The 25,644-nt window shown below is 48.8% G+C and overlaps 10 protein-coding genes across 10 annotated transcripts; 3 read left to right on the forward strand and 7 right to left on the reverse strand.

The window, feature by feature from the left end:
- Window positions 1-1,940: 1,940 nt before the first annotated feature.
- Window positions 1,941-3,389, reverse strand: N7533_002575 (uncharacterized protein; the record flags this gene model as incomplete). The annotated part of the gene is made up of 1 exon (XM_057099225.1): window positions 1,941-3,389. One exon carries the CDS (start codon window positions 3,387-3,389, stop codon window positions 1,941-1,943), a length of 1,449 nt encoding a protein of 482 aa, XP_056964361.1.
- A 1,656-nt stretch (window positions 3,390-5,045) lies between these two features.
- Window positions 5,046-6,695, forward strand: N7533_002576 (uncharacterized protein; the record flags this gene model as incomplete). Its single annotated transcript, XM_057099226.1, has 6 exons — window positions 5,046-5,115; window positions 5,179-5,270; window positions 5,496-5,556; window positions 5,936-6,179; window positions 6,313-6,575; window positions 6,643-6,695. 6 exons carry the CDS (start codon window positions 5,046-5,048, stop codon window positions 6,693-6,695), a joined length of 783 nt encoding a protein of 260 aa, XP_056964362.1.
- A 1,411-nt stretch (window positions 6,696-8,106) lies between these two features.
- N7533_002577 (beta-glucosidase) lies at window positions 8,107-10,625 on the forward strand (the record flags this gene model as incomplete). Its single annotated transcript, XM_057099227.1, has 2 exons — window positions 8,107-8,281; window positions 8,338-10,625. 2 exons carry the CDS (start codon window positions 8,107-8,109, stop codon window positions 10,623-10,625), a joined length of 2,463 nt encoding a protein of 820 aa, XP_056964363.1.
- A 212-nt stretch (window positions 10,626-10,837) lies between these two features.
- Window positions 10,838-11,548, reverse strand: N7533_002578 (uncharacterized protein; the record flags this gene model as incomplete). The annotated part of the gene is made up of 1 exon (XM_057099228.1): window positions 10,838-11,548. One exon carries the CDS (start codon window positions 11,546-11,548, stop codon window positions 10,838-10,840), a length of 711 nt encoding a protein of 236 aa, XP_056964364.1.
- A 1,319-nt stretch (window positions 11,549-12,867) lies between these two features.
- On the reverse strand, window positions 12,868-13,224 carry N7533_002579 (uncharacterized protein; the record flags this gene model as incomplete). The annotated part of the gene is made up of 2 exons (XM_057099229.1): window positions 12,868-13,074; window positions 13,174-13,224. The coding sequence occupies 2 exons, from the start codon at window positions 13,222-13,224 to the stop codon at window positions 12,868-12,870; spliced, it is 258 nt and encodes an 85-aa protein (XP_056964365.1).
- Window positions 13,225-14,341: 1,117 nt separating this feature from the next.
- On the forward strand, window positions 14,342-14,953 carry N7533_002580 (iron-sulfur cluster assembly scaffold protein; the record flags this gene model as incomplete). The annotated part of the gene is made up of 1 exon (XM_057099230.1): window positions 14,342-14,953. One exon carries the CDS (start codon window positions 14,342-14,344, stop codon window positions 14,951-14,953), a length of 612 nt encoding a protein of 203 aa, XP_056964366.1.
- A 973-nt stretch (window positions 14,954-15,926) lies between these two features.
- N7533_002581 (ABC1 kinase family protein) lies at window positions 15,927-18,016 on the reverse strand (the record flags this gene model as incomplete). The annotated part of the gene is made up of 4 exons (XM_057099231.1): window positions 15,927-16,168; window positions 16,253-16,825; window positions 16,895-17,499; window positions 17,580-18,016. The coding sequence occupies 4 exons, from the start codon at window positions 18,014-18,016 to the stop codon at window positions 15,927-15,929; spliced, it is 1,857 nt and encodes a 618-aa protein (XP_056964367.1).
- Window positions 18,017-18,632: 616 nt separating this feature from the next.
- N7533_002582 (uncharacterized protein) lies at window positions 18,633-19,884 on the reverse strand (the record flags this gene model as incomplete). The annotated part of the gene is made up of 4 exons (XM_057099232.1): window positions 18,633-19,045; window positions 19,253-19,268; window positions 19,397-19,667; window positions 19,763-19,884. 4 exons carry the CDS (start codon window positions 19,882-19,884, stop codon window positions 18,633-18,635), a joined length of 822 nt encoding a protein of 273 aa, XP_056964368.1.
- A 71-nt stretch (window positions 19,885-19,955) lies between these two features.
- N7533_002583 (uncharacterized protein) lies at window positions 19,956-20,237 on the reverse strand (the record flags this gene model as incomplete). Its single annotated transcript, XM_057099233.1, has 2 exons — window positions 19,956-20,099; window positions 20,130-20,237. 2 exons carry the CDS (start codon window positions 20,235-20,237, stop codon window positions 19,956-19,958), a joined length of 252 nt encoding a protein of 83 aa, XP_056964369.1.
- Window positions 20,238-20,935: 698 nt separating this feature from the next.
- N7533_002584 (serine/threonine-protein kinase) lies at window positions 20,936-25,460 on the reverse strand (the record flags this gene model as incomplete). The annotated part of the gene is made up of 9 exons (XM_057099234.1): window positions 20,936-22,224; window positions 22,285-22,489; window positions 22,545-23,423; window positions 23,486-24,270; window positions 24,339-24,772; window positions 24,836-24,900; window positions 24,953-24,982; window positions 25,048-25,182; window positions 25,275-25,460. The coding sequence occupies 9 exons, from the start codon at window positions 25,458-25,460 to the stop codon at window positions 20,936-20,938; spliced, it is 4,008 nt and encodes a 1,335-aa protein (XP_056964370.1).
- Window positions 25,461-25,644: the final 184 nt, after the last annotated feature.

The raw sequence follows: 25,644 nt of genomic DNA on the forward strand, positions 1-25,644 counted from the left end.
GCAAATCCCTACCAGCTCCGCAGACTATCGATTCTCTGTGCACTGGGTTGGTGATATGTGATCGAGAAAAAGGCACCATACGCTTGATCCACCACACAGCGCAAGAGTACTTTTTGCAACATCCAGTGTTAAGTAACGCAGAGTTGGAGATTCCAACGACCATGACCACATATCTTTCTTTTGAGGACTTTTCCAGTGGACGATGCCAGAATGGCAAAGATTTCCTTAAACGAAGGAATAACTACCCTCTGCATCATTATTGTTCCATGAATTGGGTGGTCTATGCTTTTCCAGTAATCGATTACTCAAGGGAGCTTTTTGACCTGATCACACTGTTCCTCGAGAAAGAAGGAAATATTCACGCGGCCAATGAAGCCATAATAATTGATCACAATTCAATAATAATCGATAATGAACTTTATGGCGAGACTGATAAGCCGGGATCTCCTTCGCGAAGAATGACAAGGTTACGTTTGTCGGGATACTCGATGTGAAGACTTATCTTCGAGGTACGAACTTTGAGATCAGCTTTGCTAAGGAAGCTATTGCGAGGTTGACCATACCTTGGTTGATGGTTCTGGATAAATTTGATAATCCAGGTCAAATACCGAATTTGATGGATCTCTTGCCGTTCGGACCTGGAAAGTATGGAGCAGCCCTCATCACAAGCCGTCATTGTGATTCAGCCCGCCTAGGTGATACTATACACCTAGACCCAATGGCAGACAATGAGGCTTTAGATTTGTTTTTTATCGCCTTGCGTACCAGAGAACTGAGAACAATCTAAAAGAGGCAAAAAAGATCAATCAGTTCGGGCTTCTTCCTCTGGCCATTGACCAGGCGACTCCTTATATTAAAGCGCGGAATTTGGACCTAGCTGAATTTGATGAGATGTACAATTTGAAGAAATCTTCAAAAGCAGCAATATGGTCCGATCTACCATCATGTTGGGAATACAAGAAACGAAACGGCGAGACTGGAGTCGACGTAATCGCTAGTACTGCGGTGACATTTGAGTTTTCCTTGCAAGATATTCAAAGACATACCGAGGGCGTTGGCGACCTGTTATCAGTCTTTGCGTTTTTCAACCGACTCAATCTTTCCGAAGAACTCTGCGCAGTCACCAGCAAGGACGGAGTTCATTATTCAGATCGGATATCGTGGGCCTGTGCCTGTTCGACGGAAGGTCGCTGGGATAGCCTCAAGTTTCAAGATATCCTTGTTGAGCTCCAGTCCCTTTCTCTTGTAAAAAATATTGAGCTAGGCTCTGGGTATGCAACATTTACCGTACATCCGATAATTACTGAATGGCTTTTTGACGCCTTGCAGTCCCTCGAAGGACAGTATTTGCAAGATTGGCCCTTGAAACAATGGCAAATATTTTGTACAAGGAGGCTACAAACATAGACTTTATGTTGTTCACTCGCAGGCAATGGCTCCTCACTCATCTAGACGCCGTATGGAGTGCCTTTGGACTTTTTTCAGCGAGCGCACATTTGGACCCTGTCTCGACCGACACGATCGTGGTTTTAGCATCCTCATTCGCCTATTTTGAGCGATACACTCAAGCTGAGGTGCTATATCAACATTACGTGGCACAGTCTTCACGGCTATAAAGATAACTCTAAACCTCAGCCCAAAACAAAACTGTTTGACTTGTACGGCGCTCTTGGTTTCTGCTACATGAACAAAGTGGATTATCCTTCATCTGCAAGCTTCTATACCAAAGCAGTGGGGCTAAATATTTCTGTTCTTTGATCAGGTCACCCTTTAACACTGAATTCCATGCGCGCTGTTGGCACTGTCTATTGGCGTCTGAAAAAATACGACGAGAGCAGCGAGATGCTGGAAAATGTCCTGGCCAGAATGAAGGATGTGTATGGTTCTGAAAGCGCAGAGTATCTCAACACGGCAAATAATTTAGCCCTTATGTATCGTTATTAAGGCTTTCCGGATCCCTTTGTATTTCGTACTATCCGTAAGATGATTCCAGGGATCATCGCAGCTGCAAGCGCAAGCACAGCCATTACCAAGGAACTCCACTGTCCAACATGCCGGAAAGTCTCTTGTCCCGGGTCAAGGACCGCTATTACCCACTCATTGTACACTATGAATGCAATCAGACCGAGGGGGCTGAGTACAGAAGAGTATAAGATAACCAGAAAAATCCACAGCCGTAAGATCAGCTTTCCAAGCCTTGAAAGATATCGTCGACAATTGAATTTCCCGCGGAGTCCGGATATAAATTTGCTATATCCCTTCGAGACCTGGTTCCAGGATCCGGTAAGGTCAAATGTACGCCATCCCTCCGATAGCCAAGGTAAGTGCTTCATCAGAGCGAGCGTTAAACCTACTGCTGTAGAGCAGCCGACCAAGACATAAATCGCAAATTGGAATAAATAGATAGAGAGGGCCGTGTTGGCTTGAATGATTGCCGAAGGAAATACCTGTATATCTGTCGGGTCTCTCAGTGGCCACGACGTATCGAAACAGGTATAGAGACATGTGGTGGTAGGTCGTATTGTTGCGTTATTAGAGACAAAATAGTCGCGGATAGTCCGATTCCACATATACCAATCATGCCGATCCCACGGTCCAACAACTGACGGCGCACCGTTATTCTGGATTGGAAGGTTGTCTGCCCGGTCGAGCGGACAAAATCTGAGTTGAGGAAACGACCAGAAGATGACGTACGCTGAGTTTATAAGAGCAGCAATAAGACCAGCGAAAAGAAGGAGTGCCCAAAAAACAATGATCATCTTCCGTTCTGCAGAAGATTTTCCCAATGTCTTTGAGAAGTTGTACATAGGAAGTAGTAGGAGAAAAGCAACACCTGTGATGAGTAAAGTTGGATCACTGTCATTATCCCAAGCCATCGGGATAATAGGTAGCCACAGCGCCGCGTTCTGCTGACGTGTGTCCGTGAAGTTATACTGGCCGTCGGGTGATTGGCCTTCAACAAGGACCCTCTGGAAATCCGGAAACAGCCACAACGGTGCAAGCTGATGGCGAATACCGACGAGGATTAACGCGTGAATTGCGGCTGTTGAGCTGTATATTATAACACCTCCAAGCGCAGCACTAGTTGCCCATTCGTGATCACGACCATAAACAGAGACCGCGGCAAGAACGTAGAAAACCACGCGTGGAGTCAAGCTATATCCACCGCTCATCGGGTACACACACCGAACCAACTGGGAACGGAATGAGGTATTGTTGGCAGTCAGAGGGTTTGCAAAGATCCAGCCATCTATGGTGGTATTGAACAACTCGGAGATCTTCTCGACTTCAGGCCGGGTGTCGACTGTAGGGTAATCCGACATATCGAGAAGCAAACGAAGCCCGGTGAGAGTCTGATAGATAGGGCTCTTATCACAACTTGAAAACATGGTGGAGGAAGTAGAAACTTGAAGACTGTGTTCAGCAAAGTGCGCAGGACAGCATTTCTAGCCAAAAGACTCGCCTAGTATCTGTTGCATAACCCCATGCTCTGTGACCGCTGGCGGCTAGGATACTGACCTACATACAGAGGGAAATACCTACTAGTCCAGTCCGATTGTGCATATATACTCGTATGGGTTTGTCAAACTGGCAACGGAGTAAACCAGTAGAGCTGAGGCTAGGTCTTGTTCTGGTGTAGATTGGACGGGGTCGGGCCTTATGGAAATTGAAAGAGGGTAGTGCGTTAGGTTAAAAGTCAAGTAGCAGTTGTTGGTGGAGGCCGATATTTGTAGGAAAGAGGGGCGTCGTCACGAACCCTGCGACAGGAGGGGCTGTAACTTACTGATGGGTCATCGAGAGCCAACCCCGGGAAATGAAGCAGCCTACGTAAAACCGTGACATCACAGCCTATCAAAATTTAAACCATGAGGTCCTACATACATAATTTTGCTTTTTATATACGCCACACAGCACACTAAATCACTGTTGACGATTTGATTGGTGCATGGCAAGTGGATATGACTTAGAGATATGTGATTGGTGAATAATGGTCACGTTACTATACACAGGGCCAACCAAGAGCCTCATCGCGTGACCCACACCAGCGTGAAATGGCGGGGTGAACTCGATCTGCCAGATCCCATACAGCCCCCAAGTACGTCAGTCCTAAGAGGATAAGTGTGATGGCAGTTCGGGATTGGACACTGGATACCACTGGGGCCATCAATAGACTGGTACCAGGATGGCTGTGACGGCAAACCCTGCGGAAGCAAACATTGTAGCCAGGTCAGCCGCAGTGTTTTCAGCTACCTGCACCAATACAGAAACACTGGCCTGATCAGCAAAGTGCTTCTGGCCTGCATGCCTGGGTCTCGTATATGTGGTTAACGAATGGTTTGGCGGCTTTGGAGGCGCGACGCACACGGCCACTTCAGTACTGTTCGATTTCAGTCGCGGCCTTCCCCGCATAAACCAGGGAGGCGCGTTCTATTTGGTTGCCTCGCCATAATGTCAACCAGGAACCCAGCGGGCGGTGAGGATTTATCAGAATGAAATCTAATCATTAGCTGGTTATTTTTATCGATACTATGACATCGATGAGGTTTATCTTCCCCGCAGCTTCGAGGAGATCTTGAAATTGGAACACAATTGGCGCATGAATAGAGCTAGTGCCGGAGCTTGGAAGAAATATATTGATTTTCAGCCCTCTCGTGGAACTTGTAACCGACTCGTGATCAGGAAACGCCACAAAAGCCATAAATCCATCGAGGCCTTTCCGGGACACTCCCTTCATAAATTCACCTTCTTGTTACAAGCATAATAGCCGAGTCAAGCAGAGAAATGGCCACGAGAAAGACGGCTCATGCTTATGGCTTAATCCCTATAGCGCGACTCAACCTTGCGAGTTGAGAGACGACTTGACAGTCGGCATTTCTAACCCTGACCTATTCCTGTCAAAAGCTTCAACCTTCTCTTTAATTCCCTATTTTTTGACATGCATGACCGCCCAGCTTTTGTCATATAATAATGGACGACCCGAGCATCATTGCACTACAAAGCCCCCAAAGAGCCCATTTCTTTGCCGTTTGCTCAAGTCTACCAATATGACGAAAATAGCGCAACGCGGAATCGTATGTATTGACGGGGAATTTTTCTACCATCATGGGAAGCTCAGTAAGTATTGTTGAAGAGTACCACGCATGTAAAATTTTAACGATCTGCTGATTTGGACCAAAGAACGAGGTTCTGTTGATTCGAGCAACGCGTATCGTATCTATTCGTGCGTGAAGGAAGGAGGTGTCGAAGTCGGGGGAAATCAAATCCAGCAGGTATGCTAAAATGATCCTTCTTAAAATGGTACACCTGTTGATCGGGGGTCTTATCATGGCTCTAACCATATCTGTGTTAGCTGCCCAAGTACTTTCCGGAAATCAAAGGCAATGATCCCATCAAACTTGAAGAAAGATGTTTGCAGGTTCTTAAGATATGTCGCTGCAAAGTTTCCTCATATTTCAAGCTTGCGCTGTCGTCCCGCACACTGACTACAAATGCAGTACTGCGAAATGTTTGGACGTGACGATGAGCTTTGGTTCTTCGGATCCGGAAGCGGGGCATGTAAGTTGACATTATGACGAGGCTTGGGTTGCTACTCATCAGTCATTGATAGGGATTGCAAGGGCAGTGGTTCATGTTCTATCATGCCCCGAACTAGAGTCTAAGAAAAAGGGGATCAAAAAATTTAAAACAAAGCTTGACAAGGTTCGTATAAGCACTCTCCCCTCTGGCTGACTTATTTCGAATTGGGCGCTAAAAGTCCAACGTTCGTTTAGCCCTGGAAAAGGTATCGTTACTATTCCACATATTGAGTGGCTTTACTTCTGAGGGGCTGGGTATAATCGTTTGGGCTTTGCTGATAGATCCCGTATGACCAGCCGAAACCTTCCGCGCGGAATACATCGAGTACGATTTGTTGGACTGTTTGACGCGATAAAAGACGGAGACCAGCCAGACGGCTTCAAATTTCGCAAAAAGGATGATACCCGCAATTTCCATGCCATCTCCATTCACGAAACAATGAAAAAGCTCAAACCAGACCTTCTTCAAAGTGCCCGGAACACTGATGAACCTGACTTTGTCGAAGCATGGTTTGTCGGTGCTCATGTGGATGTCGTTGGAGGTGCTACACGCGAGGGAATCTCTCTATCCGCTCCAGTGGATTCTGATCGAGGCAAGAGCTTGTGGGCTTGCCTTGGTCGAATGTGGTAGCGTAGAATCGCAAGATGCAGGAAAGCGCACAATGCAGCTGGCACTTCCCGCAGCTGAAGCTTCAACACCCTGGACCTTTAAGTATGCTAAGAACATAAATATCAGCATGTATGATATCCGTGTATCACACAGCGAGCACAATCTCCAGGAATCCAGAGTCGCACCGCCTATATCACGAACACTTCAACCTCGAAGACAGAACAGAGATGAAGAGGAGTCGCGGACGTCGGATATTTCGGGGCACAAAGTCTTCTTGAATAGAAGCAATCTATTCGAGAAAGAAGTAGGGATCCAAGATAAATCAAGGACCCTGTTTAAGGAGCGAGAAAAAGTCTCGGATGTTGAGCGTCTCGGCTTCTGTGGAACCGGTCAGTCATAAGACAATATCGTTCTTTCTGTGAACGAATTGACTGACCATATGTTAATCATATCTAGCTCACCGCGGCGTGATTATTCGTCCCTCTGTTTACTTTCTCTCTGAGGTTTAACACAAGCACTTGGATACAGGGAGCTGGAAACCTGCGTTGGAGAAAGATCTTCACGATTTCCGCCTCCAATTTCTGGAGCAGGACCAGGAGATACCCTACAGACCTTGCATTCCGTCGTATGCAGCGGAGAAAAATGAACCATGCAGAATTTTGGTATGTGGAGGAACTGGCGTCGGAAAGTCCATGCTTTTAAAAAAAGTGTTCGGGACCGAGTTGGTAAGTGATTACCCAAAGCTCTAATAAGCTTTCGCATTTGAATAGAGCATTCATCTCTCATGATATTTCTGACGCTTGCTTCTAGACCAAGGCAGAGAACATGAGAACCGGATGCCATGATGTGAACAAAGCCCTGGAGTCAGATCATCACCCAGGGCTAATCATCCATGATTCACAAGGATTTGTGTTTGGAGTGTTATTACCTTATATATGGCCATATCTAATTTCAGCTGCAATACCATTGAAGTTGCACTGGATAGTCAAAACCCCGATCTCACGAGGACTTTGGTCAATTGGCTCTGGGTAAAATTCACAAGGCCGAGTGGGTTACAGATTTACCAAATATGGTAGGTCCAAACGCCGGGCAGCACTCTAAGAAAAATTTTAGCAAGCCAGAGTATCCCTCAATCACCAATCCTCGTTCAGTTAGCGTTTAATTTAGCGTTCTCTCCGGGGTCTGTGTCTGTGCTTTGGACTTAACAGGAAACCTGCCGGGGTGTGGCTAGTCTCACCGAAATGCCGATCATTTCCTGGAGAAAAAGCCATACACACACGGTAAAGGCATTCAAAATGGCTTGACTCGGACCGGAAGAAAGTGGAGGTGAATTGCCGCTGCAGAGTTGCATTGATTGGGGGACCCCGTGGAGTCGCGGAGTGCCGGATATGACGATGGGCAGAGGGCCGTGTGGGGATTCAGCCGAAGTTGATCCGAAAATCAAAATCTCCCGGGACTTTTGCATCGTGCCACCCACGGCCAAGAGTAGGCAACTTGGGAGGGGGGTTTGTTGGCTGCACAATGTCGATTTAGGCTTTGCTTTGCATGCCTCCCGACGAAATACCGGACGATGCCTCTGGATGCTCCTGAGAAACGGGGATGTCTCTCGGCATCCCGATCCAATCCGATTGCCCGCTGTTGTTTCTGGGAAGTCGGCAATCCTCCGTGGTCAAGCAATGCCAACTTCCGCCAAATGACGGTATGGGATCCACTTGCATACCCCTCGATGCGAGTCCCCGACTCCCCAGTTACCCCCACGAGTGGAGTCCCCAGCCCATCTGGGGTGGCTCTACGGAGTAGGGTGGGATGAGATGCCCGGGGCACCATGGCCCAATCTCGAATATTTAAAGCAGGGACTCTTCCATTCAGAGTTGTGATACCGTCTTTTGATCCGCTGATCCATCTCGAGACATCGTCGTCATGTTACCAACACAGGCTTTGTTAGCGGTATCGCTGCTTCTCGCCGGCCCTTCGGCGGCAGCAGATACTTGCAAGGCTCCAATTAATCACCCAGGAGAGCCATTCAGCAATGTCCAACCGCGTAACACTACAATCCTGAGTCCTTATGGCCACTCACCACTCATCCTCCCTTCGCGTGAGTAACAATTCCACCCTATGTACATTGGAGTCCCCTTTCCTAACGTAGTATAGCCAACACAACCGGAAACGGAGGATGGGAGCATGCCCTTCTGAAAGCTAAGAAGTTCGTGAACAAGCTCACACTGGAAGAGAAATCTTGGATGGCAACGGGCCAGCCCGGTCCCTGTGTCGGAAACGTCCTGCCCATTCCACGTCTCAATTTCACCGGTCTCTGTCTCCAGAATGGACCCCAATGTGTGCAGCAAGGTGATTACTCCAGCGTCTTCATCAGCAGTGTTTCTGCTGCCGCCAGCTGGGACCGTGAACTGCTATATAATCGCGCGCACGCCATGGCCAAGGAGCACAAGGCCAAGGGTTCCTATGTTATACTGGGACCTATCGGAGGACCTCTGGGCCGCAGTCCCTATGATGGTCGAACCTGGGAAGGTTTTGCTGCTGACCCATACCTCACTGGTGTCTGCATGGAGGAAACTATCAACGGAATGCAGGACGCAGGTGTCCAGGCAAACGCAAAGCACTTCATTGCCAACGAGCAGGAAACCCAGCGTAACCCTACCTACGCCCCGGACGCCAACGCAACGACGTATATCCAGGATTCGGTGTCGGCGAATATCGATGACCGCACCCTCCACGAGATCTACATGTGGCCCTTTGCCAATGCTGTCCGGGCGAAGGTGGCTAGTGCCATGTGCTCGTATAACCGTGTGAATGGTTCCCACGCTTGCCAGAACTCTTACCTGCTTAACCATCTGCTCAAGGGCGAGCTTGGCTTCCAAGGCTATGTTATGTCCGATTGGGGTGCTACGCACAGCGGTGTTTCTTCTGTTGAGAGTGGAATGGATATGACCATGCCTGGAGGTTTCACTGTTTACGGAGAACTCTGGACTGAGGGATCTTATCTGGGCAAGAATCTCACTCAGGCTGTGCAGAACGGCACTGTTGAGATGACTCGTCTGGATGACATGATTGTCCGCATCATGACTCCTTATTTCTGGCTCGGCCAGGAGAAGAACTACCCCAGCGTTGATGCGTCAGTTGGTCCGCTGAATGTCGACTCGCCTCCCGATACCTGGCTGTATGACTGGAAGTTCACCGGCGAGAGCAGCCGGGATGTTCGTGCAAACCATAGCGCCATGATTCGCGAGCATGGATCTGCATCAACCGTTTTGCTGAAGAACGAGAAGAATGCCCTACCTCTCAAGAAACCTCGCAATATTGTGATTGCCGGTAACGACGCTGGCCCTCTCACCCAAGGCCCTGATCTAATGGGCGATTTCGAGTACGGTCATCTCGCAGGATCCGCCAGCTCTGGATCCTGCAGATTCTCATTCCTGTCCACTCCACTCGACGCAATAAGTGCTCGTGCTCGCAAGGACGGCTCCATCGTCCAGTCTTTCCTGAACAATACCCTCCTCACCACTACGGCACTTACATCACCACTCTGGATCCCACAGACACCCGACGTGTGCCTCGTTTTCCTAAAATCTTTCTCCGCAGAAGGCGAGGACCGGACTTCGCTTGATCTAGACTGGAACGGAAATGCCGTCGTGGAAGCCGTCGCCAACAACTGCAACAACACCATTGTCATCACGAATTCTGGCGGCGTGAACGTCATGCCCTTCGCAGACCACCCGAACGTAACCGCCATTCTGGCCCAGCACTACGCTGGCGAAGAATCCGGGAACGCAATCGCAGATGTTCTGTACGGAGACGTCAACCCCTCCGCCAAGCTCCCCTACGTAATCGCATATAACGAGACCGACTACAACGCCCCGGTGACCACCGCCGTGCAAACAAATGGCACATACGACTGGCAGAGCTGGTTCGACGAAGAACTCGAAGTGGGATACCGCTACTTTGATGCTAAGAATATCTCTGTCCGATACGAGTTCGGATTCGGTCTGAGCTACACTACTTTCGGCCTGAAGAGCCTCAAGCTGAAGGGCTCTGCCCCACCAAACAACCTTACTGCTCTTCCAGAGAAGCGGCCCACCCAGCCTGGTGGGAACCCAGCTCTTTGGGATACAGTGTTTACCCTCCAGGCCGAGGTTTCTAATACCGGTGACGTCGATGGATTCGCTGTGCCACAGCTGTACGTTGAATTCCCCAGCTCGGCACCGGCTGGTACGCCGCCGAGCCAGCTACGTGGATTTGATAAGGTCTGGCTTCGGGCAGGTGAGAAGAAGACTGTTTCCTTTGACTTGATGCGCCGGGATGTCAGTTATTGGGACGTCACTGCTCAGGATTGGCGGATTCCCGCTGGTCAGTTTACGTTTAAGGCTGGCTTCAGTAGCCGTGATTTCCAGGCTAAGAAGGCTGCGACGTTGATCAAGTCGTGATGTGACTGGTTGCGTTGAAAAACAGTCTTTTTCTCCGACCGATTGTCTCTTTCTTTTCTTTTCCAATGATGTGTATAAACGTGCAAATGAAATGATGGTTATTTTTTAAGGCTGAAAATATTGGAATTCCATGAGATTATGATGCATAGATGGACATCATATACGCCTAATAATCTTATCATTCTGTAAATCAAGTCGATAAACTGACACACCTAAACCACATGCGACTTTGGCGGAGCAGGAAGGGAAGAAGAAGGTCCAAAGGCAACTCTTGTCGATTTCCAACAAAGGCGGACGATATAGAGCATGAGGGTAGAGCATGCGAACCACACCAAAGCAAAGCAGCATATCAAGACGCGAGGCGGGATCCAACCAAACGTTTGAATAGGATCAAAGTCCACCTCCTTCTTCAACTTCTCAAGCGAGTCAAAATATTCCTCTTTGCTGAGCCTTCCATGGGAATAACGCGCCTTCTGCAACTCGATATCGGAACCGGAGCTCTCTAACCCCGGTAGTGGAGTTCCCTCTAGATTGTCAAAGGCTTCCGGGTAAAGATGGGCGGAAAATGTAATTATGCAGAGAAAGTTGACTAGGAACAGCGTCAAGAGTTTGAAGAATAGGATGTAGACCCAGGAACAAGCGCACACGAGGGCTGCCAGGGCGCCTCGGCGTGAGCGGCGGTGGGCAGTTGTGAGGCGGTACACCATTGAATCGGGGTTGGTATTTGTACATGCCACGACCATTCGGAAGATGAGATATGTAAGGAGACTGGTTGATAAGAGAATATCAAAGAAATTCCTGTCTGGGTGTCGAATGTGGATGTAGATGAATCCCACGGCAGCAAGGATCCAGACTGTTAGAAACCCGATTGTGACTGTTGAGTCGAGGCGATTGAAAAAGGCATCCACAGTGGGGGAAGACATTATGATGATGTCTTCGGTCTTTTTTCTTCTCTCTTTTGCTTTTTCCCTCTATCTTCCTGACTTTGCTTGGAGGTTGTAGAAGGAAGAGAAAAGGGATGATGCGGTTATTGGCGAGGCTAAAGTTGTTTTGTAGCCTTAAATGATTGGGGGCCGATTTTTTCAGCCCCAATCCCAGGGCCACTTAGTTGCCCGGCTTTGTGATTTGATTCGAGTCGTTTCAGATGGACTTGTCGGGTAACATCAAAGTGTGGCTCATCTAATATCTTAGCGTTATACTAACTTGATGAGGGTTGGGCATGTTTGGCTTGCCATCAATCGCGACCGAGTAGGGTTAGTTTGTTTTGACGGATAATTGACATGCGAAAAACGTTGATAGTTTATCTTTTTCTGAATAATTGTAGCCTTACTCTGGCTAGCAGTATCCATTCCTGGCTGCTCGCAACTTCTTATTCAAGATGTAAGCGAGTGTTGTATAGTCAAGGCAGAGTCAATGTGATTGGTCGAGTAAGCAATACATCACGTGATTACCCGCATATGATTTTTCTCGCTTCGCTTTTTCAGCTTTCTCCTTCTTCCACTGCCCTGCAATTACAACCGCAATTGTAATGCCTACATCCTGCTTTGCCTGCACATTGCCTGCCGATTTTGATGTATAATTACAGGCAGTGTCAACATTGGCATCTGTGTTTGAATGGCATCTGTGTTTGAATGGCATCTCGCCTGCGATCGAATGGAAAGAATGAAGATGATCGCACCAAGATTGGGTCACTCCTAGGTGGCTGCAATATTCTCTCAGCTGTGGACAGGAGTCGGATACTAGTACTACTTTGTGAAGGAGAATGACCTTCACAAGATGCTTGCATCTTGGCCTATCAGCACTCTATTTTCGCCCTCACGCCCGATAATCCATCCATTAGGATTGGGGTTCGATGGACCATTCAAGTTCTTCTCTTCACGATTCATATGATGATCTTTCTATGAATATTGACCCGGGTTGTTCTACACTTAAACGCCCGGTGTATGATCATTCAATACACTGAAAATTCTGATCGATCACGAAGATGAAGAATGGTCTTTGAGCGGTGCTCAAGTCCCTTCAATCATTAGTTAGAGCCTCTAGTTTAGTGTCAAATATCATTGTCGATCTCTGAATGCAAATGAATTGAATTTCATGATCTGAGCCGAGCATTGTAAATGTTGCTGTACGCCGTTAAATGCAACGCAAATGTAAACAATCAAAAGCAGCCACCTCCAGGGCTGGGCATGCAGAAACCACAGCCGCGGGCTTCAACTAGTACTCTCCAGCTCTCTTTGAGTCCTCACGCCTTCCCTCCCTTGCCCGTTTGGCTTTCCTCCAGCGCTTGCTGAACCCACGAGTCCTTCCCACCCAACGACCGTCGCGTGGGCGCGTCTGGTGTCGTGGTTGACTGCCCCTGGGTCTCGCGTCGTGCAGTGCGAATAGATGAGATGCAGTAAGAGCCTAGGATCAGGGCCATGGCGAATGCTGCAATGGGAGCATTTATAGACTGTAGATACTATCAGCTGTGACCACCAGGACCATGCATTCTTTCGAGGGCTTCAAAGTTTCCAAGTGATGATCCCCGGGTGAGACAGGATGTACATACCCCTGAGGACCGACCGAGGGTCTTGGGATCTGGAGTGTTCTTGGGGGACATGGCAATGAGACCCGAGTTGACTCAGATGTATGTAGCTACGACAACCGTTGGGTACTGTATACTGTTCGCCGGAGAAGAAGTTGGCTGATACGAGGGGAGGTGCCAAGCATTGCCGGACCAGGTTGTTTGTCATCCCATTTCTATCAACTATGTTTACTGCTACTTTGAAGCATACTAACCATCATAGTTGGATAAACCTGGCTAGGCGGTACGGAATAGATAAATAGAATATTGGATAATATCTAAAAGCCTGAAACCTTAAATACGAGATTCGAAAACTACAACTCCATACTCTCTCGCACTGTCCTCTGCAAAAGGCAAACCGTTCCAGTCACATGATAGCTCCTTAGTGACCGAACAGCTGAAGAATACCCCGAAATATTGACCGAGTCCGAACAGGCGTCAGCACCTTAACTCCGATGGTTCGGACTACCTCGGACCGCACAGACCTTAGCTACACTTCAGCATTATTTCCGGGGTCGAAGAGAAAGATCGAAAGAATTCGAATAGGATTGTTGGCTTCCTTTTCCAGAGAAAGAACGGCCCGCTGATCTATTAAATCATCGAGCTTGTCCGTGAATATCCCTACCTGGAAGGTAAGCTGGGCTTCTCCACCATTTGATATCATCGATGCACAATTGGCCCGCGGAATCTCCATCGGGAAAGCCAGAAGTTGGTTGCATCCACCGCGGAGAAAGCGAATGGCCTCCGAGACTCGCCACTGCCCCTCCGTCTGATATCATGGGGGGGTAATGGATGGATGGTGGAAGAAGAGGGCTCCTATAGAGGTTTAAATTGACTAAAATGAGACTCCTGAGAACATACACCCCCAATAAAGTAAAGTAATAGAGTAATGATACACTAAAAGAATGGCAAAAACCGGTTGAACTTGGATGAGTCAGCTCCGATGGCCGGCGGTTCCGGGGGATTTGGACTCCCGATTAGGTTTAGCGGTAGCTGAGATAAGCAATCAGATTATTTAGCAATGAATTCATCGCCCTCTTTCTTCCCTATCAGATCGGTTTCATTTTCGCCTCTTTCAACTATCCCCCATACATCTCTCCTCTCCATCGAAAGAATCTCCCGAATCAATCTCATCACCCACAACACATCCAAAATGTTCAAGCGTATCGTCACCGCCGCCCCCCGCGTCGGCTCTGTCGCGCCTCGCGCCTACACTCCCCTCGCTGGCCTTCAGTCTGTCCAGGCCCAGCCTGCTGTTCAGCGTGTTGCCCCAGCTTTCGCTGCCCCCATCCAGCGCCGCGGATACCACGAGAAGGTCCTGGATCACTACAACAACCCTCGTAACGTCGGTTCCTTCAAGAAGGGCGACCAGGACGTTGGCACCGGTCTCGTCGGTGCCCCCGCCTGTGGCGATGTCATGAAGCTTCAGATCCGCGTCAACAAGGAGAGCGGCAAGATTGATGACGTCGTCTTCAAGACCTTCGGCTGTGGCAGCGCCATCGCTTCATCCAGTTATCTGACCGAACTGGTCCGCGGCATGACCCTCGAGGAGGCCGGCAAGATCAAGAACACTGATGTGGCCAAGGAACTCTGCCTGCCCCCTGTCAAACTTCACTGCTCGATGCTTGCCGAAGATGCTATTAAATCGGCTATCCACGACTACCAGAAGAAGAACCCCAATGTTCGCTCAACCGACCTCTCCGGGACAGGCGCTTCCATTCCCGACGTCAAGGTCGATATGGGCAGCCCGGCCGCCGCTATCTAAATTGACGGACATGTTCTCTGTTAGCGGCAGGCTTCGTTTTCGGGTCGGACCTCCGAGCCGAAGACAAAACACACCTCACTTTTTCCTTTTGCTTTTGCTTTTAACGCAGTGATACTCCCGCGAAACCGCTTTTGTCATTTGAAAACAGTCGTTTAATCGAGGACTGAAATATTTTCCCCGGGGAATGCAGAGATGATTACTGGGGAGCCTGGTATAACCGGTCGGCTGTGGCAGCGAAATATCAGTTCGCAGTGGCGGTCGGTCGGTCGGAGGAATTTTCAAACAAATGCTGCATATTTGTTTGCTGTACAGACATTTCCTATTGTTTTTACGTTTCGTGCATGTTGTTTGCCACACCACCTTTTTCTTTTTCTTTTTTTTTTTCTGTCACGGCGCCTCGGTATTGGAATCCTCGATTGATACTCTTTATTCTTAAAAGCGTGGTGCCTTGAATAGTTTCTAATGGAACGATTAAACCAGAAATCCTCTTTCCAAGGGTTTTAAGGTAGTAGTTTAAAGTACTACCAGTACCTACTAAGTAGACAGGGGCCATGAAATAGACCAGTTACACTAGTAATAATTCTACCTAATATTACTAGCAGTACTAGTAGGTAGCAAGCACATTTGGAACCTTGGAAAACTCAAACTGGCTGCGTATTCTGTCGAGTCTATGTCTTTTGTCTCTATCGGTGAAGGATCTATCTATACAAACTGCCAAGAACAGGCAACGGTCATGAAAGGGAAAAAACGAGAGAAAGACAAAACACAACTAATCCTTTTATGTGCGGACTCGAGGGGGATAGGAGAAAGAGATAAACCAGGGGGAAACGTTACGAAACGCCATCGCTGATGCACAGATGTACGGGCAGACAATCCGTGCCAAACCAACCAACCAAAAACATAAGAACCGGGGAATATATACAAACGGAAATAGAGAAGAGAGGGACATGAGCGCAGCGCGCTACAGGCGAAATCAACCAGTTCGCAGTCCGAACCGGCTCTTCATCGAGAGAACGGTCTCGTAAACAGAAAGCTTGACTTCGACCCGCAAGAAACCGACCCAAGCAGAAAGATAGCGGAAAAAATTCAAGAACACGCCGCCGGAAGCGCCAATAGTCTCCATTTGTTCCTCGAAGACGGTGCGAGTGGCGTACCGGGCTAGAATGAGAAATGTGCGCATTGGCCCGGAGCGGGTATGCAGATTCTCGTCTGAGACTGCGAGCTGGCGGGATAGTTAGCTATGAAGATCCGAAGCGGAAAAGAGGGAGAGTGAGGCAAAGGAAGGGAAGGGTAGCATACTCAAATCATTCGTCTTGAGGATGAGCAGGATAATTCGAGGAACCTGGCCCAGCAACACTACCAACTGCTGTAACATACCCTCGCCAAGAGCACCGGAGATCTCCTTCTTCTCATCGGCTGTACGGATAGACGCAACATTCTTCTTTGTCAGGACGCTATAGTCACGGCCCGTGATTGCGCTTGCGAAGAGTGGGAACTGCTCGTCCGTGACGCCGGCGACCTTATACGCATACTCGCGCATGCGGGGTACGTCAGCATCAATGACTGCCAACCATAGCTTGGCATAGTTGCGTCGTAGGTCCCGGTCGATGGTACGGTAGAGGCCATGGTCGTAGAGGATGATTTCGAAGTTTGGGTGGCGGCTGTTAGGGTTGAGGCGAATGGCGATGTTGCCGCCATGCGGGTCGCAGTGTAGCGGGGCGTCATCGCCGAAGATCATCTCGTTGAAGATGTGAGCGAAGGCGGCGGAGACTTCGTCGCGGTCGATGTTGTTCGTGTCAAGGAATTCTAAGTCATCGGGGCGTCGTCCGGCGATGAATTCCATGACTAGAATGCGCTCTTGAGACCACATAACTAAGCATTGTTAGTACTGAGGTCAAATTCGAGGATGGAGAGAATATAGGTCGCTTTTCCAAGACATACCTTCGGGGATAACTAATGGGACATCGGAGTGCTTCTTGAAGTAATCACTGGCAATAGTAGCGTTCTGAGCCTCCATGCGGAAGTCCAGCTCAACTGGCAAAGACAGGTCCATCTCCCGGGAGAGCCATTCCAGATCATATTCCGGGAAAAAACGCTTCAGCATAGAAAACGTAAATCTGGTCAATGCTAGATCCAGAGGTACCCACTCAGCTAGAGCAGGGTGCTGCACCTTGACTGCAACCTTTTGACCGGTTTCCTTCAGCGTAGCGACGTGAACCTGTGCTAAGGAAGCAGCACCAGTAGGCTCGGGATCAAAATAGCTGAAAAGCTCATCAATATTTTGGCCGGTATCCTGAACGAACATCCGTTCGATCGACTCGATCGACGACACGGGACATTTGTCCTGGAGCGGAATAAAGGTTGTAGTCCATTCGATGGGGAGCAAGTAGCCCATGCTACTGAGATGTTGGCCCAGTTTGATGAAGATCGAGCCATTCTTTTCTAGGACTCGCAAGGTACGCTCCGCGCAGCGTTTGTGGCAAGCGCGGATCAACTCGTCTCGCTCTTCGGGGGTTGAGGTATCTTTGTTGAGAGTCACGCGATAGCTATGGAGAGCAATTCATGTTAGCCAAATTCCTTGGGATACGCCAAATCCAGACACTCTCAGAATCTTCGATGCACTTACTCATTAATGCAAACGGCCAGTGTACCAACCACGCGACCACTTCTCCGCGCCGCGCCATATCCATGCTTGAGTTCCTCAGAGTATACAGCTGCACCAACAGCAAGCAGACCCAGAACAACCAAAAGCGCAATCGGTTTCCTGCTCTGCGACTGGACAGGCTTTGGTTTCACGCCCTCGTTATTAGTCCCATTCTCCCCCGCGGACCCGAGAGGCGAAGTTCTTGTCGAAAAACACCGGGTGAACGAAGTAGTTTGCGGGTGTGCTTCAGCGGTATGACGACTCCATACCTTGGAAGCAATCGATCTCGAGAGTGAGGGGAGCGAGCGTGTTGCGCTGAAAGAGAGCGCAGGGCTCGCGATCGAGATTGTTGATGTTTGTCGAATGGCCGTGGCGGGATTGGCGAAGGCCCGCAGCGGCACGCGAAATGCAGCGCTCATTCCGAACAAAAGCCGTTCCGGGAGAGGAAATTTCGAGCGCAGATTTCGAAAAGGTGATAGAGAGAAACCGTTCACTCCATGGGGGATCGTACGATCGTAAGGTGTCCAGGCAATTTTTTGGGGATTCCCTGAAGGTCTCGGTTTTCGCCGCCAATCGGTTGGCGCTCGCCCGATCTCGGGCCGCACGTGCACGTGATTCCGAAACGAACTATAAAAGTACATATAGTATAGATGGTAGATATAAGTATACTAGATACCAATTGAAGTGTATCATACTTGTATTGACTACCTAGGTACTTATAAGAGGCCTGTCATGAAGTTAGTAGTCAAATCTTCATCCCCCTAGGGTACTACGTAGTTGACCAATCGGTCACAACTCACGACTCACTGCTTACTACGCATATCCATTGGGAACTTGAAGATATCAGCTACGATACATACTAATAATTCATGAAATAAATTGAGAGTTACTAGTACTAGGTACTAATATAATTGATTCATATCAAGGACCCGGAGTCTTTGGGAGACTCGAACTATTTGGGGGAAAGGAGAACTGGCGCCTATCGCCCACGGAACACCAGGTGCTGGACCTGGGCCAAACATGGTCTCAGTGTCATCAAGGATTGGAGGTGCTGTGGGAGGTATCGTTAAACCCGGAGCTGCCGGAGTCATTTGATATTGGTTTGGAATGCGCTTGGACATACGCGCCGGGTTTCGGAGAAGATCTACAGCCGGTATACCATTTGTTCACCAATGGGCCCTTTTTATGGCAAACATACATGTTGCTAGAACTATCAGGCGCAGAAGCAGTGTACAACATCAATCTAGTAAACGGATCATCTAATCTGGGAACAGATCCGGAAGGGAACCAGTCGCCGGGCTCGCATACGGCCATGACTCTCGTCCATGGCGTCATTCTGCGCCCCCAGGAATCCAGGAGTGTGGCTTCCAGCTCGCAATAGTTGATCACAGTAGAGCCAGTGGCACCCATAACCAACCCAATCCCCGCCAGGGGAAGCAGTTTGTGTTCTGGAGGTCAGTGGCGTCCAATCATTGGTCGGATATCGCCCTCATATATGGTCATTATCTCGCACCCCAGTGTCACGCAAGAAACTAAGAAGGACCCAATTGTTATAGCCCGGAATGCGGATAGCTATTGGTACCTGGGTACTCTCATCAGTTAGCGTATGGAAATACTTGGTCTGAAGCTTAATATTGTTTTTCAGCCAGTCATACCTCTGAGAAGGATATGCTGCGGTCATTGGACTTAATGTTCGTGCCTCAGCGGCCCGGAATCGAGATAAATTACCAAACAGCTTTATGGAATAATTAGCAATTCTTGGGCTGTATTTTTAGCAATTTCTTATACAGGGGACTTACTCCCTCAACCAAAAATGATTCTTGACCATCATTAGCTTTATTGATGACTTCAAACTCCTCCCAGTCAACCGGTCTGGGCGTAAAATGCGGTTGACCCTTGGACCAATACGTGACCAAGTTCTCATTCCAATCCAAGTAATTATTCTCATACGCATAAATGAGAGATCTGACATTTGGTAGTTGCTTATATTCGTCATTGCCGCTCCTCTCTATCCTCGTCTTTATTTCTCCGAGCGTCTGTAACCGTGAGGCAACTTCGACGGTACGCGCTCTGGGCTGGCTTTTAAGTACGTCCCTATAGGAAGCGAGTCAGAGCCCGGTAACCAAATGACTCCAATTAGTAGTAGTCAGAGAGGGAGTTCATACTTAAAATGCTGCTTTGATTTTTTATACGCCTCTGGTTTGTGTTCAAAAATATAGGGTCTTATATTTTCTCTGATTCTCTCTTTGCATCCCTCGATTTGACCATCGATATCACTGTGAAGCATCGAATGTTAGAAAGATGCACCTACTCATATATCTGCTACTAGTAGTAAGCTCGTACTAGTATAACTACTCACTAGGTATCAAGGTCATCCTCATTCATGTGCCAGTTCTCGGGTAGATCTTCTGCATCGTTCACAGGTATCATTTTCTCTATATACGGCCATGGCCGGAATTTTTCTGGGCGTTTTGGCTCAAGAATAGGTTCGATCTTTCCCTTCTAAGGCGATTTTAGGTCCAAATCCTTGACTTCAAGAATTCTTCTGTCGGTGCTATCATTTGGGGAAGGTGTACTCGCTTTCGCCCTGGAGGGCTTCTTGTCCCCTTCAGTATCGACAGCCTTTCGCTTTATGGGCATTTTGAGAAGTTCATCAAGCTAGAAGATGAGCAGAGCACTAGCTTGTTGGGAGGGATCAGCGCGAGCATCTAGGATTTTAACCTCTAAGACCGAGAGCTTACCTAGGTAGACACGCGAAGGGTACAAAGAACATCACTTCGCCGAGTCCAGTATCAAAGAACTACGAATGTCACGAATACCAGTGGACAGCTGGAGAACGGGATCCAAGAGACTCTCGACATAGCGGACAAAGAATCACTTCGTCCATTTACAGCTCTAAGGTTCCAAGTTAATGAACGGCGACTGAAAGCGAAAGCACTCAGAAGGGAAACTGCCCGAGGAATTCCCAATATGCCACTGGCAGACTTGATCCAAAGTACGTATTTCAACATGCCCACCCATGAGGGCAAAGTATTATAGATTATGTCTCATTCAGAAGTTTATGTAGTCTGTATGTGCAGCAACCAGTGCCCAGCATAGCAGCTTAGCAAACAAAGGAAAGACATACATGTTTTGGGGAGCAAAACCATAATGATCAATAACCCTGTAGCCCAGAGCCCACCCTCGGAAAACGCCGTGGTCTTATCACAAAGAGAGAAACAGAAAGAAAAGTGGGTAAGCAAGAAGCATGGACAAAGAAAATAGGAATGTGTGAGTAGAAAGAGATCGCAGGGCAATCGAAGCAGGCTGCCAAGATACGGCAAGTCAAGGGAGCTAGGTCAAGTCCATTCAGAGTCGGCGACAGTCGTCCTCCTCCGCCTAGGGATGATGGACGGTCTCCGACCAAGGGAACTAGGGGCCTTGCCCTCCTCATCCTGGAGCATTTCGAGTTGCGAAAGACGGTTATTACTAGATATTCCGCGCGAAAGTCGGGAACGTGGATTAACGGCGCTGCCGTTAACAGCGGGATTCAAGGCCGAACCACTACCGTCCCGACTTCCAGGTCGGAGGGCGAGAGAGGAGCCACCCAATGCATTACGAGGATGACGGGGTGTTTCGCGGCCATCGAAGTAGCTGGCTCGGGACTGACTGGTGCGGTTTGAGGAAGGGGTGGATGGAGTTGAGGCGGCAAAAGGATTGGGCGGGGTCGTTGATGTGCTTTTTCTGCGACTTGTTGGTCGGCGCTTGGGGACGCCGAAGGCTTCGCTTCTTTCACTGGACTGGATCAATTTGCCTGCCATGTCTCTGACGAGGATGGCCGGGTCATTTTCGAGCTCGCGGATCGCGTCTAGCAAACCGTACGAGACGAGCAATTCGCCTTGCTGTTCGCTTGAATCGCATATGCTTGAGATGATACGCAGGATGTTCAGTCGAACAGCGGCCTTATTATGGTGCAGCTTCTGTCCTAATCGTGTGAAAAGATCGGGGCGGGCTAAGGTAGAGGCAACAGGGGGGCTCAGTCGGAGAAGCTTCTGGAGGGGCTCAAGAAGATTCTCAAAAGCATTTGCTTTCGCTTCTGCCAGACAAGCCACAATGGAATCGGCGAATGAGGTTTTATCATGGCGATTATCCAGCAAACTCTCTTCGACCTTGGCAGTCTCCTCTTGGAGCCACGTAAAGATGGCATCCAAAGCGGTGACCTGCCAGTAAGGGTCTTCAAGTAGAGAGATATAGAATGGAAGACCCTTGTTGCGCCATAATTCACGGCGACCAACCTTTCCAGATTGCGCCATATCGCACAGAATTGGAAGAGCAAACTCCTTCAGAGGCCCCATGGTGTGGACGATCCTCTGGAGTAAGGGAACAATACCGTTGAGAGCAGCGTCTTCTTGCCGAGACTTATTCAATCGACACATATTGTAGATGGTGTTGAGAATTTGGTTTGAAACTTCGCGGAAGTGGCGCTGGCTGAGTTTCATCGCGGATCGAAGAAGATCGGTCAGAACATCGATAGCGTTGGAGTTCTGAAGAGCATCAAGGGTTGTAGATAGCATGGACAAGTTCTTGATAAATTTCAACATCGTGACCTGGTGCATGGGCGACATTCGCTTCAGATCTTTCAAAACTCCTGCAAGAAATTGTCAGCGAAATCCTAAAGAACAGTAATAATATCGTGGATCAATCTTACTATGCAGGACCGTTCGCTCCGCGACCATTTCCTTGACATGGTTTTCAGCCTGCGAAAAAATGAAGAAGATGCTTGCAATGCGAGCCTCTACAAGATCTGCCAAGTCTCCCTCCTCATCCAAAACTCGACTTAAAACGAGGGAAAGAGGATCAAGGACGGAATTCCGGGACAAAATTCGACAGAAATCGTTTTTAGGGGTCGATCCCTGGAAGGGTATAATTAGTATTAAGATCATTGAACTAGACCGGTAGGGTACTAACCTGCAGATCAAAGACACTCCAAATTCCATTAACGCCGATCAGTACCAGTTCACGTTCATCTTCGTAGTCATCTTCCAAGAATTCTACCAGAACATTCAAGCCACCGGCACTGACGAACATTTGAAGAGTGAGTGTCGAAGTTTGGTACATCTGCTGGACAAAAGCGGCGGCCTCAAGTCGAATCTCGCGGGGGTACTTCTTCGACGCGAACTCATTGATGATGGGTATTCCACCAACGAAGCACAGATTCTCCTGAACCTCATAATCGTTGTAAATAATGGCGTTCACAATCCTCAGTAGATAGAATATAACATCCCGACGACGGCAGGTGTCGAGAATTTCCAGGATTGGAAGCATTCCATGGGCACCAATGATGATATTCTTGGTATCGGGCAGGTCAAAGAAATCAGCAAGGAGTTGTTCGGAGATTTCTGCGAGAACATCCTCGTCCTGAGAAGTCTTCAAAGAGTCTACCAAGCCCTCCACCTGACTGCGGAGGCGAGCATTCTTGTCACGCTGGATGTTTGCTTCCAAATCCATCTCATCAAAGCCTTCTTCCAATTGCGCAAAGGGATCATCTTCGTCGTCTTGGTCACCCAACCACGAATTGGTTGACAATTTGGTGTTTAACTTCAAGCTGTTCTGGTCAGACCCTTCGTCATCACTCTCAGATGTATTCAGAGCGACCTGGTCGTTGCCAAGAATATCCGAGAAATCCTCATCGTCTTCGTTTTCGGTAAACTTCTGGATCTCAATGGTGGTACGGTCGCGCTTCACAGAGAGCTGTTTTCGGAGCTGGGGCTGCTGGCTACCCCAGTCTTCATCGAAATCATAGAATGACTTGTCGCGTATTGGCGATGCGGGATCACCATCCGTTTCCTGGGACTGTTTAGCGACCTGCGGCCAAGTCTTATATTTTGAACCTCTCGAAATCAACTCACTTTATATGCTGCAACCTTCCCGTCAACATCCTCATTTGCCATTATGAAGTCGGTGTAATCCTCCACTGAATTTTCTTTGAAGAGATGTGCTGGTCGGTCTCTCCTCATATGTGGCACAGGGTTCTGTGAGAGAATGGGGACTTTTTGAAAGGCGGATGACGAAGCCTTGCTAGGCTGACGCCGAGTGTGACTATGAGATTTGGATGGCTCGATAGCCGTAGGCCTGGCTGGCAAAGGGCGGATCGTCTGTAAAGGATCATTTTCTGCGGTTTGAAATGAGTCAGATGTCTCCTCAAATTCGTCAAAGCTATCATCTGGTCTCAACATGGTGCCGTCAAGTGAAGCAAATGCCTTCAGTCTTTCAGACGAAAGCATACCCCCAAAGTTGTCGTGTGGACGCAGATGAGGCAATTGAAGCGCACTTGGAGAAATTGCCGTCGCGAAGTCATCATCCCAATTATCATCTTGAGCGGATTCGGGGGATCTATAGCGATCGGTTGGCTTTATAGAAGTCGGAGAGGGCAACGTATCCATTAGGGGTGTGTTGCGGACGGAATGGGAGGCAGTGTTGTCAAATTTGTTGCTTTTTCGTGATGTACCCGCCTCCGGAGAACGGAGTGCTTCGTTCCACTCTTGCACACTCCGAACTGCTTCTTCATATTCCGTGGATTTCTTAGGTATAACAGAATCAGAGCGGCGAGCATTGACTATCCACGGGTGCTTCAACAATTTCCTCGCAGAAACTCGCAGATTGGGGTCTTTTTGAAAGCATTGCATGAGGAAATCTTTCACAGCCTGTTCAAAAGTTAGTCATGCTGGCACGGTATGTCAGGCAATGATAACAGTGACATACTGGGGATGCACCCTGGGGGAGTGGGGGGGTGGTCATCATTGACAATGCGAAATAATGCTGGCATAGGAGCCAGACTGTGATAAGGTGGTTTTCCCTCGAGGAGTTCGATGACGGTACACCCTAAGCTCCAGATATCCGAGGCTGTCGTCGCACCAGAGAGCTCAATGACCTCTGGTGCCATCCAGTATGGTGTGCCAACGACGCTAGACTCGCTCAACCCAGTGGTCCGACTGGCCACACCAAAGTCAGCAAGCTTGACAAGGCCTTCCTTGGTGGTAAGAATATTAGCGCCCTTAATATCACGATGAATGACACCTTGTTCGTGTAGGTACAGCAATCCATGAAGAACTTGCGACATGTACAGCCCCACAAGATTCTCCGGGAATCGTCCAAAGTTCTTAGCGATGGAGTGGAGTGATCCATTTTCACAATACCTGGTAGTTAATTTAGTATTTTTCGATATCGAGAATGATTAACCTGAGGCTTCAAACACATACTCCAGGATTATGTTTAGAGTTTCTACAGATTTGACAAATCCATGGTACTTGACAATGTTTGGATGCTGTTGTTTGGGTCAGTCCGCGTTGAGTTGATTGGGGGAGAGAACGACTGACATCCAAGTTTTTGAGAAGATCAATTTCAAGCTGCGATATCTCATATTAGAAGAGTCCTCGAGGTAACAAGACAGTCGGGATCTGCGGGGTCATACCATAATAACGCGCAGTTCGCTCTTGGGAAGATCCACCAGTTTGATCTGCTTGACCGCGACGGTCTCACCAGTGTTCCAATTCAGTGCGCGATAGACTGATCCAAAAGCGCCTCTTCCCAGGCAATCACCCAATTGCTATACAACCCCAAAAGCCAATGTTAGCATGCTTGACGCCCCGTTGTGCGGCCATGCCAGTGGAAGAGGGGGGAGGGGGAGTGTTATCGTACATAGTCCTTGAGCTCCGCAACATCCTTAGCCGATGACTTCAATGGTTGGTCCTCTTTTGGCTTTTGTTCTCGAAGTTTTGTCGGACTCGTCTGGACTCGTGCCAATCGCGGTTTCATCGGCGTACCGGGGGTTCTGGAGGGGGTGAGGGGGCGCTGCCCCTCACTCACCTCGGAGCGAGAAACCATCGCAGACTAGGCCGAGGGGGCCAAATGGTGATCCGATAGGTGTTTGATCCGATCGTCAGGATGGGGTTTCAGGTTGACTGGGGGGTTGGTGGGGGGTGGGAGCCCTGGAGGAGCTAGGGAAGAAGGCAGGAGCCGAGGGCAGCGAGCTCAGAGTTCATGTCCGCCTGTTCTGTAGAGATTCGGC

This window comes from Penicillium manginii (assembly GCF_028828005.1).
Source record: "Penicillium manginii strain IBT 31320 chromosome Unknown utg000002l:1.0-5564898.0:1.0-5567710.0, whole genome shotgun sequence".
In the NCBI taxonomy this organism is placed as follows: Eukaryota; Fungi; Ascomycota; class Eurotiomycetes; order Eurotiales; family Aspergillaceae; genus Penicillium; species Penicillium manginii.